This window comes from Salmo trutta, chromosome 32, assembly GCF_901001165.1.
Source record: "Salmo trutta chromosome 32, fSalTru1.1, whole genome shotgun sequence".
NCBI lineage: Eukaryota > Metazoa > Chordata > Actinopteri > Salmoniformes > Salmonidae > Salmo > Salmo trutta.
The window spans coordinates 15,682,840-15,700,744 of NC_042988.1; the positions used below are offsets into that span (position 1 = coordinate 15,682,840).

General features: G+C 41.8%; 2 protein-coding genes across 3 annotated transcripts; one reads left to right on the forward strand and one right to left on the reverse strand.

Moving 5' to 3' along the window:
* Positions 1 to 1,953: 1,953 nt before the first annotated feature.
* LOC115171207 (UBA-like domain-containing protein 1) lies at positions 1,954 to 7,859 on the reverse strand. Its single transcript, XM_029727804.1, has 3 exons — positions 7,575 to 7,859; positions 7,157 to 7,216; positions 1,954 to 3,469 (listed from the first exon to the last, which is right to left on the reverse strand). Exons 1-3 carry the CDS (start codon positions 7,680 to 7,682, stop codon positions 3,173 to 3,175), a joined length of 465 nt encoding a protein of 154 aa, XP_029583664.1. The 5' UTR covers positions 7,683 to 7,859; the 3' UTR covers positions 1,954 to 3,172.
* Positions 7,860 to 7,913: 54 nt separating this feature from the next.
* On the forward strand, positions 7,914 to 14,895 carry LOC115171203 (E3 ubiquitin-protein ligase MGRN1). 2 transcript variants are annotated; one of them, XM_029727797.1, is made up of 16 exons: positions 7,914 to 8,271; positions 8,531 to 8,649; positions 8,888 to 8,976; positions 9,283 to 9,429; positions 10,072 to 10,189; positions 10,290 to 10,356; positions 10,546 to 10,589; positions 10,732 to 10,779; positions 11,008 to 11,076; positions 11,305 to 11,464; positions 11,716 to 11,825; positions 12,017 to 12,231; positions 12,982 to 13,139; positions 13,324 to 13,434; positions 14,081 to 14,126; positions 14,362 to 14,453. In XM_029727797.1, the coding sequence occupies exons 1-15, from the start codon at positions 8,184 to 8,186 to the stop codon at positions 14,119 to 14,121; spliced, it is 1,584 nt and encodes a 527-aa protein (XP_029583657.1). In that variant the 5' UTR covers positions 7,914 to 8,183; the 3' UTR covers positions 14,122 to 14,126; positions 14,362 to 14,453. The 2 variants fall into 2 exon arrangements, with proteins under 2 accessions (XP_029583657.1, XP_029583655.1); XM_029727795.1 differs by lacking the exon at positions 14,081 to 14,126 and having other exon boundaries at positions 14,362 to 14,895.
* Positions 14,896 to 17,905: the final 3,010 nt, after the last annotated feature.

Sequence of the window (17,905 nt, forward strand, 5' to 3'; positions counted from 1 at the left end):
CACCCACTTCCTGCTTTTGAGGGTTCACTCCAGGCTTACTCTCGAGTAGGTTTTTATCTCAGCAATCACGTCAGCTTCTCACAAGTTGTCCAGAAACATGTCTTATCTGAGATTGCATACTGCGACAGTCTATCCAAACAATGGCCCTGACATAAACAATAGCTACCTTGTTATTGTATAGGCTAACCCACAATGTTCTGGAGATGGAGTGTATAATTTCTGTATATTTGAACCATTTCCCATCAGTACAATAGCTGGAGCACTTCTATTGTGGTATGTCTTGAACACACCTACAATGCATAAGCTTCATAAACATTGCACGAAATCCATGTAAAGAACTATGAAGTCAGCCTAATGGTCATGGATGTGGTGGGTTGGAATGTGAGCAGTACGGAGTAGCAGAGAGTGGGGCAGTGTATTGAAGGAATTTCAGCCATGTAGCTCAGCTCCTCCATCTCGTCTTGTGTTCCTGGCAGCTCCACTATCATCCATGGCCAACCTGGCAGCTGCCTGGTATTCATGTCACGCCCTGCAAACACAGAAACACGCACAGCCAGCGAGGTGACGGGGATAGGGAGGGGGACTGGGTCCAGCAGGATGGGTCTAAAGGAGACTCAAAAGTATTTTATGCCAGGGAAGTGGAGGTGAAACAAGGATAGTCATAGTCAGAAGAGACACAACCCACCTCTCATTACTGCAGGTTATGTGGGGTGATCGAGGGGGGGGGGGGGTAGAAAAAGAGGGGGAGAAAGAAAGAATAGGAGGGGGTTCTGCATTATGAGAAGCCATTGTTTATGTTTGCATGCCTGAGTGTTCTCCACATTTTGGGGCAAAAGCAAGTCAAATTGCAGATCTCCCCTGCCGCATGCTCTCCCCATTTCCTCTATTCTATTTCAGGCTAAAAGTAAATCTCCAGTATGTATACCCAAACCATCATGTCTTAGTTTGGCTCAAACTAGCTTGTGCTTACAGTACTTCAAGGCTCTGCGCAGCAGGCAAATCTTTTGCTAGCCTGCTTACAGTTTTTCAGTGCAGCAATTTGCAGTGTAAACAAACACCAACACAACTCACCAATCCCATGAGTTTTGAGGAGTTATGAGGACAGGTGGACTGCTCGGGGGCCACTCACCTTTCATTGTCAACTCAGTACAGACAGATCAGATCGATCAGGCTGATGTCAGCATGACATTATACAATGTGCCAGACTAAGGCCTGTCCAGCTACAGAATACAGGGAGGTTCACCATATGAGCAGAAGAACAATAATTGTTTGAGGTTGATAGGTGCACAGTCCAACTAGGCTCTGGTTAATGTTTGAATCCATGTCGCTATGTCTTATGACTGTTGGAACATTAACCACGCTCACAGAACTGATGACGATCTTCAAGAGTTAAGTGGAGATTTTGCAAGGATACAAAAACACTCAAGTCAAAATAGAGAGAAGTTGAATAGCATACACAGGGGATGACATGAATGAAGACAAAGTCTATCAAATGGGGAGAGCTGATTTCCTAAGCAGATGGGGGAAAGTACAGTGGGGTGAAAAGGTTTGTCATATAAAAACAAATCTGTACCACATAGACAAGGAAGTGGCCATAACATAGCACTGTTTGGTCTCTGCTTGTCCCTGTCCTTGTAGTGTGGGATACAGTCTCTTGACTCTACATCTCCTCCTCAGTCTGCTCTGAGGTTTTTCATCAATCCAAGGAAGGAGAGAGAATGCCAAACATTCCTCTGTTTAGACCATTTCACATTTCCCCTGGTTTTTAAACAGTGTATATCCCCTTGATGTGATGTGTGTGACTGAAAATTGCGTCATACCAACTCACTGGATTCATCATCCGCTGAGAAATAAACTGCCATCTGGAAAATACTAAAAGAAACACAGGATGTTGTGGGTTATAGTTCCATTAGAGCCCCATGTCCATTTGATACATAGAGTCAGACTCCAAGATCTAATGCAGTGTAATACATACAATATTTATTCACAAACACAAAATAATTAAGTTCATTCTGGTAATCCACAAAATTGTTGTGGTAGCGGTCTCATGGAAAACATCCAGGAACAGGCGAGTGTTCAGATTAACCGATGTGCAAAGCAAAACTAGAGTGTGATTATCAGATTAACAGATCGTAGAATAGAAAACGTTTGGATGGGGCCTTCCCTGAACTTATCAGTTCCTTTCAATTGCAATATTCATTCCATTGTACAAAATAAAAAGATGATCAGGTGCCTAGACGAAACATTTCTGAGCCGAGAGTTCCTGAGACAGCATCACCAAATATGCTGTTTTTTTCTTATTTGAATTTTTTTAAATATATATATTTTTTTATATATTTTCCCTGTTTATTATTTTCCCCTAATATGCTGATTTCCATCTTAAGCAACGACAACTATCTGTCTGCTACTTCGAGATGGTGCGCAGCTGGAATATCAAGCAAGAAGTCCCACTCTGACAGAAACCTTTATCTCACTTTTCCTCTGAACACTAGTGGCTGGAAACAAAATCATACAAAAAACACTGAACCGTGATTGAAGTATAACATCCTTTAGCATTCAATGCAGACATAAGACATAAAGAGGAGCAGTTTGTAAAGTTGCTTATTAAACATAGTTGAATAGCTGGTGTTCCTTGATTGTGTGAGTGGAACAGTCAAAGTCATTACCCAATGTTTGAAAAAGCAGATCCAAGTTGGTTTCTAAGCACATTAGAATACTAGAACACATGATATTCACACACTTACACTGGTTAAAAAATAAAGAAGGATGATGTTATTTATGCAGTGCACCCCCAGTATCAAAGGCATCCAGTCCATTGGCACCACTCCAGAAAGACAAAGGAAAGATGATGACACTGTCATACACATCGGTGTGTACAACAAGAAGATCCTTCTTCGGCACTTGTCATACAAGTCCATCTTTGTCTCTGGTTTCAGATCAATAAAAAAAATGAAACATATGCCTAACTAAAATTGTCTGCAGATTTTACAATGTGGGGTCATGTGAAAGTTAATCAGCTGTATGCTCATAATTCCTCCTTTCTGTCCTCAGTGCATGTCCACAACATCGCTTGGTTTTCTGCTTTCCCTTGCAGCCAATTCATTTCTCATTTTGTCAAAGAGGACTGCCCGATATTGGTTCCTCTTGTTATCGTGAAGCCCCTACAGTGCTCTCATCTCTCTGCCTCCATGGTGACGCTGGCCTGTTCACTGGAGGCCTGCTGAGTGACGGCTTGGGGCCACCCACGGGGAGGCACCTGAGAGGGCAGCTGCCCAGAAGTCCATAGGCCCTGCTGGGTCTGACCTGGAGCAGAAGGGCCCATGGCCCAGTTGACCTGAGGAGGAGAGGTCGCCATGGAGGCTATGGGACTGCTGCCATTGAAGCTCTCTGAGGCCTTGAGGCGGGAGAACATGGCCAGGGCATCTGGGAAGTTAGGAGGTGTTGCTGGTGTGTTGGCTGGAGTGTGCATCTGTGGAGAAAGGAGAGAACCATTAATAAGAGAACATCAATCTGTAAGCATTTATGATTGCATATTTCACTACTGACTTTTGTAATTACTGGCACATTGTCTCCAGTTCTAATTGACATGCTTGGTTTGATTTACCATCTTGACACTTATGTCCTCCCTCAACTGGTCCTAAGAAGTGCCTACATCATAATAGTTGTGGAAGTGAAAAAGGAAAAATATTTTCCATTCAAAGCCCAACTTCCTCAGACTGACCCTTTGTCTTTCCACCAAATTCCACATCCTGCCCTGAGTCTGCCCTCTCAGCGGACACTACAGAGAGCAGGCCTCAGGAGACTGCTCTGTGACTGCCAAACACAGGACCAATCAGCCAAAACAAACACCATTCCATGAGTAAGAACCTAAAAGGAATCATGCCTTCCAGGACATAAAAGGTCAAAGCAACCAGTGTTAGGATTCACCCCAAACATCTGAAGGCTACCAGAATGTCTGTTTTCTCATTGTGTGGACAGGATATCCACCACATAATAGATTATGCAATATCTCAAACAGTCATGTGATTTGTAGTGGAACTAGAGGAAACAGATACCCTCCCCCCAAGGCACATACTTGCCTTCAGAATAAGCTTGGACTGCGGTAAACATATTTCTTTAGGAGGATTGTCAGACAATTTAACTACATTTTGTTAATGAGAGCTGAAATATGTACAAGAAGAAAAAGATCACCACGGGCTAATAAAGAAATCCTTATTACTTGATAAGAACATTAGTGGAGTTTCCCACCCACATGGATTTCTAAGGTTTCTATGGTGCAGTAAGAATGCATGAGTGACTGAATGAACAAACATTGGATTTCCCACAGGCATTAGCGTTGACCTGCTTCAATAGGAACGAGACATGCCTTTATTCAACGTAATCATTTATGATGCACAGTGAAGCTAGTGTGTGCATTGCTCAGTTCAGGACAAGTATGTCTTTGTACAAAAAAACGGGTCAGCAGCAGCCATACTAGCATATGGCTGGCTGCTTCAGAAATGTCATTTTGCAGATCACTGGTAGCCTACATTTGCTTCAGTCAATAACACTGCAATAAATTGCAGCAATAAATTGTAAGTAATCATAACAGACTTCCTGTCAATTGACACACATGGCGGCAACAAAACCATGACCTAAGATTAGATTTTGAACTTTTTTTTTTTATACTGTATCGTTTACAAAACGGTTAAAACTGTTCAGCTGAAAAACACGTATAATACAAAGGCCTTCCGTTATTTGATCACAATAACAAGACATCCTGGCCTGTGTGGGAGTTTCTACTGCTTTACATTGAAAGAGGTCAGCAGTGTATAGGGAGAAGGGTTTGAAGGGGTTGGCTATGTGGACACACAGGGTATGGGCCTCGGTGTGTGGCAGCTGCTCAGTCAGATCAGCTGGCTCTGTACATATAAACACACAGGAGACCGACCGTGCATTTTCTCATCTGGAGCTGCAAAGTTGCTATAGAAACAGTCCTGTTTGATAGGGATGGATCCTGTAATAGCAGCTGCAGCCAGGGAAACAGTACATGAGAGCTTGTTTTAGAGAATGTGGTCTTTCTCATCCCTTTTCCTATTGTTTATTGTCAGTTTGCCATATTTGTGCCTCAGAATAAACAATGGCAAACTGTACCCTGTACTAAAGCCCTGCATCCTGCCAACCAGCATTGTCCATATTAAACACAAAGTGCTATTGTACAACAGGCAGTCTACTCTGTCATTGTTCAAAGGGCTTGTAAACAGACACATTTTCCTTTCAAAATTATATCCCGCATCAGAGCACATCTAAATGTAGACACTAAACATCTAATAGCCATCCCAAATAGTAATAACAAGGGTAGTAGTACAGTTTACAAAAGCTGTTTCTTTTGGACGATGTTATGAAGACTCTTTAACTGACTAGATTCATGACTGCCACAGACCTCCTGGCATCCTAAACACTGACTGGGACATTGTGATAAGCCACATGTCTACAATATTGCCACCAGCCTATGCCTTATTAGCCTGCTATAGTTAAAACCCCTATGTGCATTTCAATCATAAGGGATGTAATCATCTGTGGATGTAACATCCCATAAGCATGTTGAGTTTCAACACTGACCTCCATTGTGTGATCTACAAGATAAGATTGTTGAGGGCATCATGGGTAATCTGTCTTTCGTGAGGCTGCACCTTTTTCAGAGCTGTTTCACTAACTCACAGTCACCCTACACATTGTCTGTTTCCATGTATGTGGTCAACTGTCCAACGAGATGAAAGAAAGGAAATTCAAACATCACGAGTCACGTGATACACAGCTTACATGACTGTTTTCTGTATCAACAAATCAATCTCACCAACCTTCAACACAAACAGGTCAATGAGCAATCATAGAGCGAGTCAATAATTAACCCAACACAGTCCCTTGTTGTTATTATAAAGCCAGGGATGGATTAATATACAGATGCTGGTTTGTCATGTCAACTTGTTCAAGTGACAGAAGTGTCATTTTAAACCTAAGTCACAGTGCTCTTCATAACAATACAACCCCTACTGAAAACAGCAACAATACCCTACAGCACTTTCAAAAACATTACTTTTAATAGCCTTAGGTGTAACAGAGTTAGTTTCGTAACCTCACTCCCCAGCTTGAAATGTCTCCACATCATGTTACATGTGCATCGGGCCTCTCCTATGCTTGGCCTTTCTGCACTGGTCTATTTAAGGACACAGTGGGCACATACTGCACCGTAGTTAACCTGACAACCATTTGTCAATGAAAGGGGCTCAACTTAACCTTATGCCACACCTGACAGCCAACCCCTAATGTAAACAGACCACACCAGATGTATTGCCAATGTCACTGCTTCTTATCTAATCTAATGTCTGCCCACATCCTGTTTATTTTCATCAGTTTGAAAATGAAAATAGAAGCAGAATGAGATCACTGGGAAATGGCAGACCCAGTGGTAGGTTATGAGAGGTAAGGTTCTAGACCTAAATAAGATGATATCTTATTGCTCATGAAGCCAGATGTTGTTTCGAAAGGAGGAAATCTATAGGCCAAATGGACAATCTATATGACAAATGGTCTAGATTAAACTGTGCTAATGTCCTGTTATACGTGTCAAGATGTTAACACTGCCATTAAGTTTAGTAATAATTTGGAATGAAAAGACAGTGTATATATGTTGTGTATAGTATGTACAGTATCATAAGTGCTGTAGCACTTACATTTTTTTGTTTTACTAAAACAATGTTTACTTTTGCGGCAACCACCCTCCCCCACAAGACACATTTTCAAGGCTTCAATTCAAGAAAAAGAATAGTAGCGGTACAGATCCTCCATAACTCACATGACTTCATTTGACGACTATAAGTATTAGAAACATAGTAGCCTATCATGTCACCGTTCATGTAAAATAATACAGTAAGTAATATGATACAGTACATGACAAGGCACTATGAACAACGTGGCCAATGTGTGTTTGTTTTTGTCAGGCGTGTGTTTCGGTACAACATGGCGGACACGGACGACAAAATGCATGAATATAAATATAATCATAGATGTTGCAATAATCATCATCATCATCATCATAATGTAATAATAATAATAATAATAATAATACATCAATCATTCATTGTTATCAATAATACTGTAGGTTTTCTATACTTACCATTTGATGATGGTGACTGTATGGAACATTGGTTTCTTGAAAAAAGGCACTTAATGCAGTCTATTGAAAGATAAAATATATGTGTCAGTAAGCACCAGTCCAGTGTGCATTGCACATATAATAGCCTATTGCAGACAGATACAACCTAAATCGATATTATACTATCTCCTGTGAAAATGTTACATTGTGCCATTAAGCTGCTGAATACCATAGTTAGCTACATTTTCATTGGCATAATAGCATTAGCCTACTGGGGTGTTGTAAAGATAACCAGATTATTTTACAAATTATTGGCATTACTGTATTAATTAGATGTATTTAATTAATGACTCCGAGAAACAGACACAGACTGATCTCTGTAACTGATCTATCTTCCATGCACCAAACTCAGACCATTGTCAAGAAAAGGTTCCCATACCTCGAACTGCCAATGTGCCGCTTGTAAAAGCTGTTTCGCTTGGTCTGCCGCGCATCCAGCAGTCAGGACGAACTGATTTATCATAACTTGGTGCTTCAGATCATCCATATTTGCAGAAGCGGGCTATTCTAAACCTTTCCCCTTGGGTTGGTGCTCAGTCATTGAGGTTATTCTCCCTTGCATTAGCCTTTCCTCTCATCGACCATGGAGACAGCACAGTCCGCAGTGAAAACCCAAATATTTAAAAAATATATGTCCTGAGCGACCCTTTGATCGGCAGCACAAGAGCGCAAATCAGAGCGATGGGGAGGGGCGATCAGTATGTCGGTGACAGAGAGAACTACAAGTCCCTAACACCATGTAGTTTGACGTATCACACATCAGAAGGCATTTGGCTAGAAACTTGTGTTTATTTTCTTTAGCGGACAACCTGTTATTCTTGGTTCTGTCGTTATTCTTGACAGGTACACAATTGGATATATAAGTGGCTGTGTAATACCGAAGAAAGTCTAAAACTTGTTACAAAACGGTCCCTTGGACGATAAATACGCTAGCGTAGGGGCTAGCTAATTCTGTAGCTAATTAGATAGCTAGCAACAACAAGGAAAGATGGGATCGATTCTTAGCCGGAGAATCGCTGGCGTTGAGGATATTGATATCCAGGCGAATTCAGCATACAGATTTCCACCGAAATCGGGTAAATATAGCTATTAATTTGGATTGAAACTGTAAAACGTTATCGAAACTGATTTCATCAGCTCCCATCATTATAGGCCTAACGTTGCATGTGAACGCTATAAATGGTTAATTGTATGATATTCAGTCGTGGTGAGATGTTTATTTGATGAGGCAGAGTTGTGCATCGGTGCCCTGATCTTGTCCTGACTAAAGATGGGCCTTCCATCCTGATTTTATCCTGGTTCTAATCCAGTCACATACTTCTATTTTCTTTTAAGGGAATTACTTTGCCAGCCATTTTTTCATGGGAGGGGAGAAATTTGACACTCCCCATCCAGAGGGTTACCTATTTGGAGAAAACATGGATCTGAACTTCCTTGGAAATAGGCCTGTACAAGTAAGGACAAACAAGTTCGCTATACAATGGCAACGGTTCTTAGCTATGCCGTTAGGTTTTTCATCTTGCAAGCTGCTGACAGATAAGTAACATGTACAGCATATTAGTTGAAGTGGAAGTTCAGGAGTAGTCCTTGATTCACATCCCCCATGCTATTGATTAGGCTAAAGCATTTGAAGTTTATCTGCATAGGCCTGTGCTTTTCTTAGACTAGTTGTCGTGTCTCACCTTTGCTTAGTTTCCGTACGTGACCCCTGCACCCCATGAGCCTGTGAAGACCCTGAGAAGTCTGGTCAATATCAGAAAGGACTCCCTGCGCTTGGTCAGGTGAGGAAAAACACCGTCATATTCTACAGCAAGTAGTCTTCAGACTAACCTTTCCTCATTTATTTTTCTTAGTGGTTTTCATTGTCAAGAATCCTGGCTGATAGAGCTTAGCTTAACATCTATTCACTGTACTTGTTTAGGCCTACGTTTTGTTTGATATTGACATGCTTTCATAAGTGTGGTGCATGAGTGATTTTTGTTGTTGTTAACTTAATCATAGCTTCAGTTTCAAAGTTATGTCATTTTGAAATTGGCCACTTGAAAAAGCTAGCTTAGCATTGTTTTGTTTGTCTGCTTGACTACTAGGTACAAAGATGACACTGATGCTCCAGTAGAGGAAGGAGGCAAGCCAAAGGTTCTGTATGGTGTGGAGTTCACATTTGACGCTGATGCTCGTGTGGCTATCACCCTGTATTGCCAAGCTTTTGAGGAATTCACCAATGGGATGGCAATGTATGTAAGAGCCTGATTCAGAAACCTTTTCATTTACATCAATATGCTATTTAAGTCATTCATTAATTAGAAATACATATTTTCTTCCACTGTCTCTTGCTCCCAAATATCTAACTAAAGACAATCCAGCATTTTACATTTCTCATTTGAAATGAAATCCATGCTTTTTATCCGTTTCTGAAGATGTGCAGTGAAATTGATTTATTCACTTTAAAGACACATTTTATAAGAACATCTTATGATAGTGGCCAATATACAGCATAGAACGCCAGTCTCCAAAAAGCAGACTGGGAGAGATACAATGGGTCCTTAGCAACCAACTGTCTCCATGGATACGCATGTCATCTAAAGAGGGAATTAATATAATAGTTTATGCTGAGGTCATTATGTGAGTGGATGGATGTGTTTTCCAGCTTGTTTTTGCATGTTTTTTTATTGAGATTTTCCATTGACAAATTTAAGAGGGAAATTTCAGAAATTGATTTTGGTTAGGCCTAATGCTGTTTTTCATTATTTGTGGTCGAAGAAAGAGCTTTCAACAAGAGATCTGAAAAAGAACATCTTATATTTCCAGTATACTAAATTAACTTTGATAGTTTTGTATTGATAAGATATTGACATCACTGTTTCTGTTCTGTGTAGGTACAACCCAAAGGGCCCAGCCCTGGTTTCTGAGACTGTACACTATAAGAGGGGTGTGAGCCAACATTTCTCCCTGCCTTCTTTCAAAATCGATTTCACCGACTGGAAGGAGGAGGATGTGAGTATATCTGGGCAGCAGCACTCAATCCTGTGGAGTGATGTCACCAGCTGACAGTTGATAAACTCATCTGTTGTCACCATTTATTTTGTCTTTACAGCTGAACTTTGACCTGGACCGGGGTGTTTTCCCCGTGGTGATCCAAGCTGTGGTGGATGAAGGGGATGGTAGGTGGTCCAAACGGTTGACGCTGATGTTAATGTTCTTCACTCCATATATCACCTCAAGGCTGACCTAATAACAAACTTAGTTGGCAACTGTCTCTCCGCTGTACCACAATAGCAGTTGCTAGATTAGACATTCTGTATGCACAGAGTACAGTAATCTCTTATGAATTAGTGTTTGTCCTTTTCCAGATTGCTTGGGACATGCACATGTGCTGCTGGCAGCCTTTGAGAGAGTAAGTAACTCATTGTGATGATTCAGTAGAAGAGGACAGTGTTTGAATTTGACTCAAATTTGCATCCCGCGTCTGATGTAATGAAGTTCTGTTTTCACACATGATGAATTATGTGAAGTAAACACCATTTCTTCCTTTCAAGCATGTGGATGGCAGTTTCTCCGTCAAGCCTCTGAAGCAGAAGCAAATTGTAGGTTAACACAAGTTAATCCATGTCTTCTCTATTATATTAGTAGATTATTCAAAATACAAAATGCCTGAATAACAAAAACATGTTCATTTACCACACTTACATTTGTTAGCGTGTATGCTTACTTCCTCCTCTTTATCCCCTATGGGACATAAGGCTACAATGTGTTACTCCCATCATTCTCTGTCCTTTGCCACGTGTTGTTACCATGTGTGCTCTCTGTTATAGGTGGATCGTGTGAGCTACCTGCTGCAGGAGATCTATGGAATTGAAAACAAAAACAACCAAGAGACCAAGGTTGTTATTCTAGAACTCACCAGGAACACCTTTTGTAGATGCATGCAATTTACAAAGGATGTTAGAAAGCAACACATTTTTATATTATAGAGGTGTAACCACACCTGAGTCTTTCAGAAATGTAAACCAGAAATGTGGCTCATTATGCTGTAGGTTTTCAGACCGTTGGTTAGTCTATTGTTTTCTACATGTTCATCACTCTAACAAATGTTTTTTGGTTCTCTGCAGCCGTCGGAGGATGAGAACAGTGACAACAGCAATGAGTGTGTTGTTTGTCTGTCAGACCTCCGAGACACCATCATCCTGCCCTGCAGACACCTGTGTCTCTGCAACTCCTGTGCTGACACCCTGCGTTACCAGGCCAACAACTGTCCTATCTGCAGACTGCGTAAGGAGCGACGCTAGTTTGTTTCCAATAGGCTTCCAACTGGGATGCCTTAGCTAATAGGAAATAGACCTGCCAGGCTGCCATGTTTCAGAGCTCAGCGAGAGAGACACCTAATAGACGTAGAGATGAATGCCCTGTGGGGACTGAGCTGATTTAAGGAAAATGCTGTAAAGTTGACATTTTAGTGAAGATGCAGTCACATTTGACAGTGTGTAGTGTAACCAGTGTTTGGTCTCTCTCTCTCTCCCCAGCCTTCCGAGCCTTGCTGCAGATCAGAGCTGTGAGAAAGAAGCCTGGGCCGCTGTCCCCTGTCTCTTTCAGCCCTGTACTGGCTCAGACCATGGACCATGATGAGCACTCGGTACGGCGCACACGACCCAGGCATTTGTTATTAATACACACATGGCACCGTTTGTGTCAAGGATTGTTTCTTATTCTACTTATATTTAACGAAACTCAACTCCATCACTATGCAATTACAAAGCCTTTAATAAATGACTTTGACGGACTAGTGAAGATATGAGCAGTCTTTCTGTGTGTGCGTCTCTCCAGAGCTCAGACTCGGTTCCCCCAGGCTTTGAGCCCATCTCTCTGCTGGAGGCCCTGAACGGCCTGCACTCGGTGTCCCCCTCCATTCCCCCCGCACCCCTCTACGATGATATTAACTTCTCTGGGAGCCTGGTAGGGGAGGGCCGGCCGCTGGGCTCCCCAGAACACTCCGGGGACGGGGGCCTGCAGAAGGGCAAAGTCAGCAAGTCACCTGACAGGTAATCCTGGGACACAAGGGTAGTAACAAGCCCAGTTCCCTTTCTCCTCCATCTGAGATTGACCATCTCCCTGAAGTGTGCACTCGTACACTACACTCCCCCTCATGGATTTAAAAGGAATGGACAGGTGTAAGGGAAGATGGTGGAACCTCCCTCCAGCGAATATTTAAACCAATCCAAAGCCTTGAAATCTTTTGAGGTAGGGTGAACCAGTGTACACTTTAGGAAGAAGGGGGAGAAACTGAAGTGGGCTAAAGTGTCCCAGTGCTGCTCTCTACAGTCCAGCTGCCTGCTACTGTAATTTTTCTCACCATTACCATTTGATTTGAACAGTCTCTAACTTGGCGCATATGCAATTTTGAATGATTTAGTTTTAGTATTGAGTTAATAGCCCTGACAGATTAACTGCCCTGGATGGATTTGCTTGTTGACATTGGGTTTGACTCTGGATTGATTGCTCATCAGTTTGTGTAACAGCTGGCCCAGGATCTGAATAAAGACTCTCCTTATGTTGTGGTGAGCTGCTGCTAGAGGTCTTCTCCTGTATCCAGCACCATGCTACAAACTGATTAGACGGCATGTCCTTGGCAATCCATCCAGTTGACATGGCTGAGCCTTGCCAACCTGCAGAAAATAAAATTACTAGGACAACAGTTGAGTGCAGTCTGTTTATTATAAAGCTTCATGTCGGTTGTAAGTGTTTCTTTTGTTTATCAATGTCACCTCATTGTAAGTGTTTGACCCCCGCAGCACCCTGAGGTCGCCCTCATCACCCATCCAGGAGGAGGATGAGGAGAAGCTGTCTGAGATGTCGGACGCCCAGCCTCACACCCTGCTCTCCAGCAGCCCTGCTCCCACCGAGGCCACTGCAGCCGAGGATGTACCGGAGTCCATCTCCCCAGATGATGGTGAGTTCTGTCATGCTCTGAATGCACGTAGTTAGCGGTCCAGTCTACATCAAGTTCGGGTAGGTGACCCCTCCAAATAATCACTTGAAATACCTACCAGGGTACATTGCAAACCAGTGTAAGGACATTTAGGTCTTGTTGCATGTTGTGACCCTCTCTCTCCCTCCTGTCGTGGGTGGTACAGAGGACAGGCTGCACTCTGGAGGAGAGAGAGAGATCCTTCAGGACTACAGCAGTGAACACAGCAGCCTGACCAAAACAGAGAGTGACCCGCCAGGGGACCTGTCTCTGCGGGGTAAGCTAATAATAACACAAGGCCCAGGTCTGTGCGTATCTGCGCGCGTGTGCATGATTATGTATGTTTGTCTGGATATTAAAGATATTCTCTGGTTCTTTTGTATACTTTTTAGCCAGTAGTTCTGAAAGTAGCGCCCAGGACCCAAAAGTGGCTCCAGAAAAATTCGTACTACGTCACATATGTACAGATATGTGCACCATGTCTCTCTCTCGCTCTACTGTGTGAGTGTTGCTAGCTGTCACTCCCTTGGCAGGCTGAAGATCATTGGCTGAAACTTGAATTGCTAGGGGGCTGGCCCACGTGGGGGTAAATGTAGGGAAAATGGCACTGCACAGCTTCCAGAAAACAGGGATTTCTTAGCTAGTTCTGCTCATAGATTATGCATGAACTACACATTAACACATCAAAAACAGGAGGTTTCAAAAATACTTACTAGTTGCCAAAGCACCAGAGCATGTCTTTAATGCTCAAACCAATTGTAGACATACATTTTTGATTGCACGTATAACACCTGTTGGCTCTTTTTCTCTTTATTCTCCCAGGCTTTCAGTCCCCCAGCTTTGCATCTAACCTGTGTGCTGTTTGTTCTTCTCTGTTTCCTTACTACCTGCCCTGTCCCTTTACCTGGCCTTGCTATGGCCAGCTCTAGGTCCTGATGCCTGCTCTATTGGTATGGAGGAATAAATGTGGTATGTAGGACTTCTCTGTCCTATCTGTTTTTCTGTCACGTTGCTTCAGAGAAACCGATCCTTCGCAATCTGTCAGATTCAGGACAGATGGTTAATAATCTGCTGCAGGTTGTAACTCTGTTTATCATGCAAATTGACAGCAAGTTTGTATTGATAAGTATGTAACTGTTTAGATTTATTTCACCGGAGTAAGAGATCCTCTTGTTTAATTGGATTATGCTCCTTGTGTCCACAGGGTCATCAGAGTCAACAGAGAGCCTGAAGAGTCAGAGTACCAACTGCTCCAGCCAGCCCCTCCTCTGTCCCCCCAGCAGCCTTCACATGGAGGATGAGCAACTTGACCCCTAACCTCTGGGCCCAACGGTTCTCCCTCTCTGGCTGAGTCCCAATTCACTTTCTTGCATGGATTTAACAATGGTGGAATCTCCCTCCAGTCAATAATTACACCAATCCAATGCTTTTAAATCCATGATGGGGAGTGTGAAAGTGCACATTTAGCCTGAAGGATGAAAAATTGGGACTTAGCCATGGTCTCCTCCCAAGCCCATCCCTCCCCCATGATCCAGTCCCCTTGGGCCTTGTAGAAGACCACTCTCCTACTTTGGTCACCGATTCATGCCATAGCTGGCATTGATTCAAAATTTGTTTGTGGTGGTCACTGCAAGGATTTACTAAAACCATACTATACCTTAACTAAAAAACAACAAGTCCTTAATTAGATTGCTTTACATACAGTTGAAGTCGGAAGTTTACATACACCTTAGCCAAATACATTTCAACTCAGTTTTTCACAATTCCTGACATTTCATCCTAGTAAAATTCCCTGTCTTAGGTCAGTTAGGATCACCACTTTATTTTAAGAATGTGAAATGTCAGAATAATAGTAGAGAGAATGATTTATTTCAGCTTTTATTTCTTTCATCACATTCCCAGTGGGTCAGAAGTTTACATGCACTCAATTAGTATTTGGTAGCATTGCCTTTAACTTGTTTAACACAAACGTTTCTGGTAGCCTTCCACAAGCTTCCCACAATAAGTTGGGTGAATTTTGGCCCATTCCTCCTGACAGAGCTGGTGTAACTGAGTCAGGTTGTAGGCCTCCTTGCTCGCACACGCTTTTTCAGTTCTGCCTACAGATTTTCTATAGCATTGAGGTCATGGCTTTGTGGTGGCCATTCCAATACCTTGACTTTGTTGTCCTTAAGCCATTTTGCCACAACTTTGGAAGTATGCTTGGGGTCATTGTCCATTTGGAAGACCCATTTGCGACCAAGCTTTAACTTCCTGACTAATGTCTTGAGATGTTGCTTCAATATATCCACATAATTTTCCTCCCTCGTGATGCCATCTATTTTGCGAAGTGCACCAGTCCCTCTTGCAACAAAGCACCCCACAACATGATGCTGCCACCCCCGTGCTTCACGGTTGGGATGGTGTTCTTCGGCTTGCAAGCCTCCCCCTTTTTCCTACAAAAATTACGATGGTCATTATGGCCAAACCAGAGGACATTTCTCCAAAAAGTATGATCTTTGTTCCCATGTGCAGTTGCAAACTGTAGTCTGGCTTTTTTTATGGTGGTTTTGGAGCAGTGGCTTCTTCCTTGCTGAACGGTCTTTCAGGTTATGTCGATATAGGACTCGTTTTACTGTGGAAATAGATACTTCTGTAGCTGTTTCCTCCAGCATCTTCACAAGGTCCTTTGCTGTTGTTCTGGGATTGATTTGCACGTTTTGCACCAAAGTGCGTTCATCTCTAGGAGACAGAACGGGTCTCCCTTTCTGAGCGGTATTATTGCTGGGTGGTCCCATGGTGTTTATTCTTGCGTACTATTGTTTGTACAGATGAACATGGTACCTTCAGGCGTTTGGAAATTGCTCCCAAGGATGAACCAGACTTGTGGAGGTCTACAATTCTTTTTCTGAGGTCTTGGCTGATTTTCTTTTGATTTTCCCATGATGTCAAGCAAAGAGGCACTGAGTTTGAAGGTAGGTCTTGAAATACATCCACATGTACACCTCCAATTGACTCAAATGATGTCAATTAGCCTATCAGAAGCTTCTAAAGCCATTACATCATTTTCTGGAATTTTCCAAGCTGTTTAAAGGCACAGTCAACTTAGTGTATGTACACTTCTGACCAACTGGAATTGTGATACAGTGAATTATAAGTGAAATAATCTGTAAACAATTTTAGGAAAAATGACTTGTGTCATGCACAAAGTAGATGTCCTAACCGTCTTGCCAAAACTATAGTTTGTTAACAAGAAATTTGTGGAGTGGTTGAAAATCGAGTTTTAATGACCCCAACCTAAGTGTATGTAAACTTCTGACTTCAACTGTACATTTAGGAGTGTGTAATTGTTTGTCCATTCTGGATGGGGTTGTGGTGCAGTGGCAGACGTTGCTTGATTCCTATGGTTGAATATGATTACCATCATATGGTGGTACTAGAAGCACACTCACTTTCAGTTTACTCTACTCAAATTACTGCTTGACACTAATTGTTTTAGAGAGCATTAATACCATTCCTGTTGTATTCATCTAAACTAATAACTTTTTTAACATTTTATTTCTTGGTGCTTGTATGATATGAAACGTTTTGGAAAGCAAACTTCAAACATTTCGGTGGACATTTGACATGATTAAACATGACAATTTAATGGTGTCATTTTTAAAGGTTTTTGATTTTACTTTGTGAAATGGTGAATTCCCCGTCATAGCAAGTCAAATTGAGGCATTTCATTTCAAGTTGTCTTCAACGGTAAATATCTACATTTGTTAGTTTTTATACTGAATTATGTGATATCTTATATATTGTACCTGTACTAGAAAATTCTGTCGATTTAATTAGCAAAATTGTATATTTGTGTATTGTAGAAGAAAATCTGGGGATTCAAAAAAGGAGATTAGTAGTTACAGCTACATGCACAGTATCTCAAATTTAGCTGATCGATTATTAGTGACGAGTCCAGCTTTACACCTTAACAGCTGAACACAAAGAAAGCTAGAGCCTGCAACAAGCCAATACGCTATGCTGACTGTATAGCACAAACTGTGTTATTTGTAGATGTGGCATATTTCTGTAGTTATATTGTGGCTTGTCATCCTGGCATAGTCATTGCCTTGCTCAAGTTCTATGACTTGCAGTGTCTGACCTCCCTGTAGATGTAGCACCATACATATAGATCTATGTGCCTTCAACTAAACAGATATGGCTGCTGCTTGTTGCATTTTTGGTGTTCTTGTGATGAAACTGTTTCAGGATATACAGCTGTATGAGCCTGTAGTCTAGGAGGTTTTTATTCCCATTGGCTGATATACAGAGCTGTAAATGTAAACATTTCTTTGCATTCTCAATGGTTCGTTAAATATTTTTAAAGAAACCTAATTGTTAATAAACCATTATTAAAACCAACTGTTCAGCAATTACAATTATGTTAAATCCATATATTGATACATTTAATCTATAAAAAGTAAGTACATTATGATTAGACTTGGTTGTTATATGGTGTGTGTGTGTGTTCAAATTTTTTCCCAGGAGGAATAAACAAAATGCTTCTTAACCATTTTACTTATGCAATATCTTGAGACATTGCATCTTTAACATTAGGTTATCTTTCGCTTGTGAGTTTTGTTGTAGAGGGGTGTAAAACTATCCAAACTGCTTTGGATTAATACTGTTCATGTCATGTGTCTTTGACTAACGATGAGCCATGTTAACTCTGATGATACACTTGTGCCTTGTTCCTGTTTCTCACTAGTATTGACCTGGTATCTAGG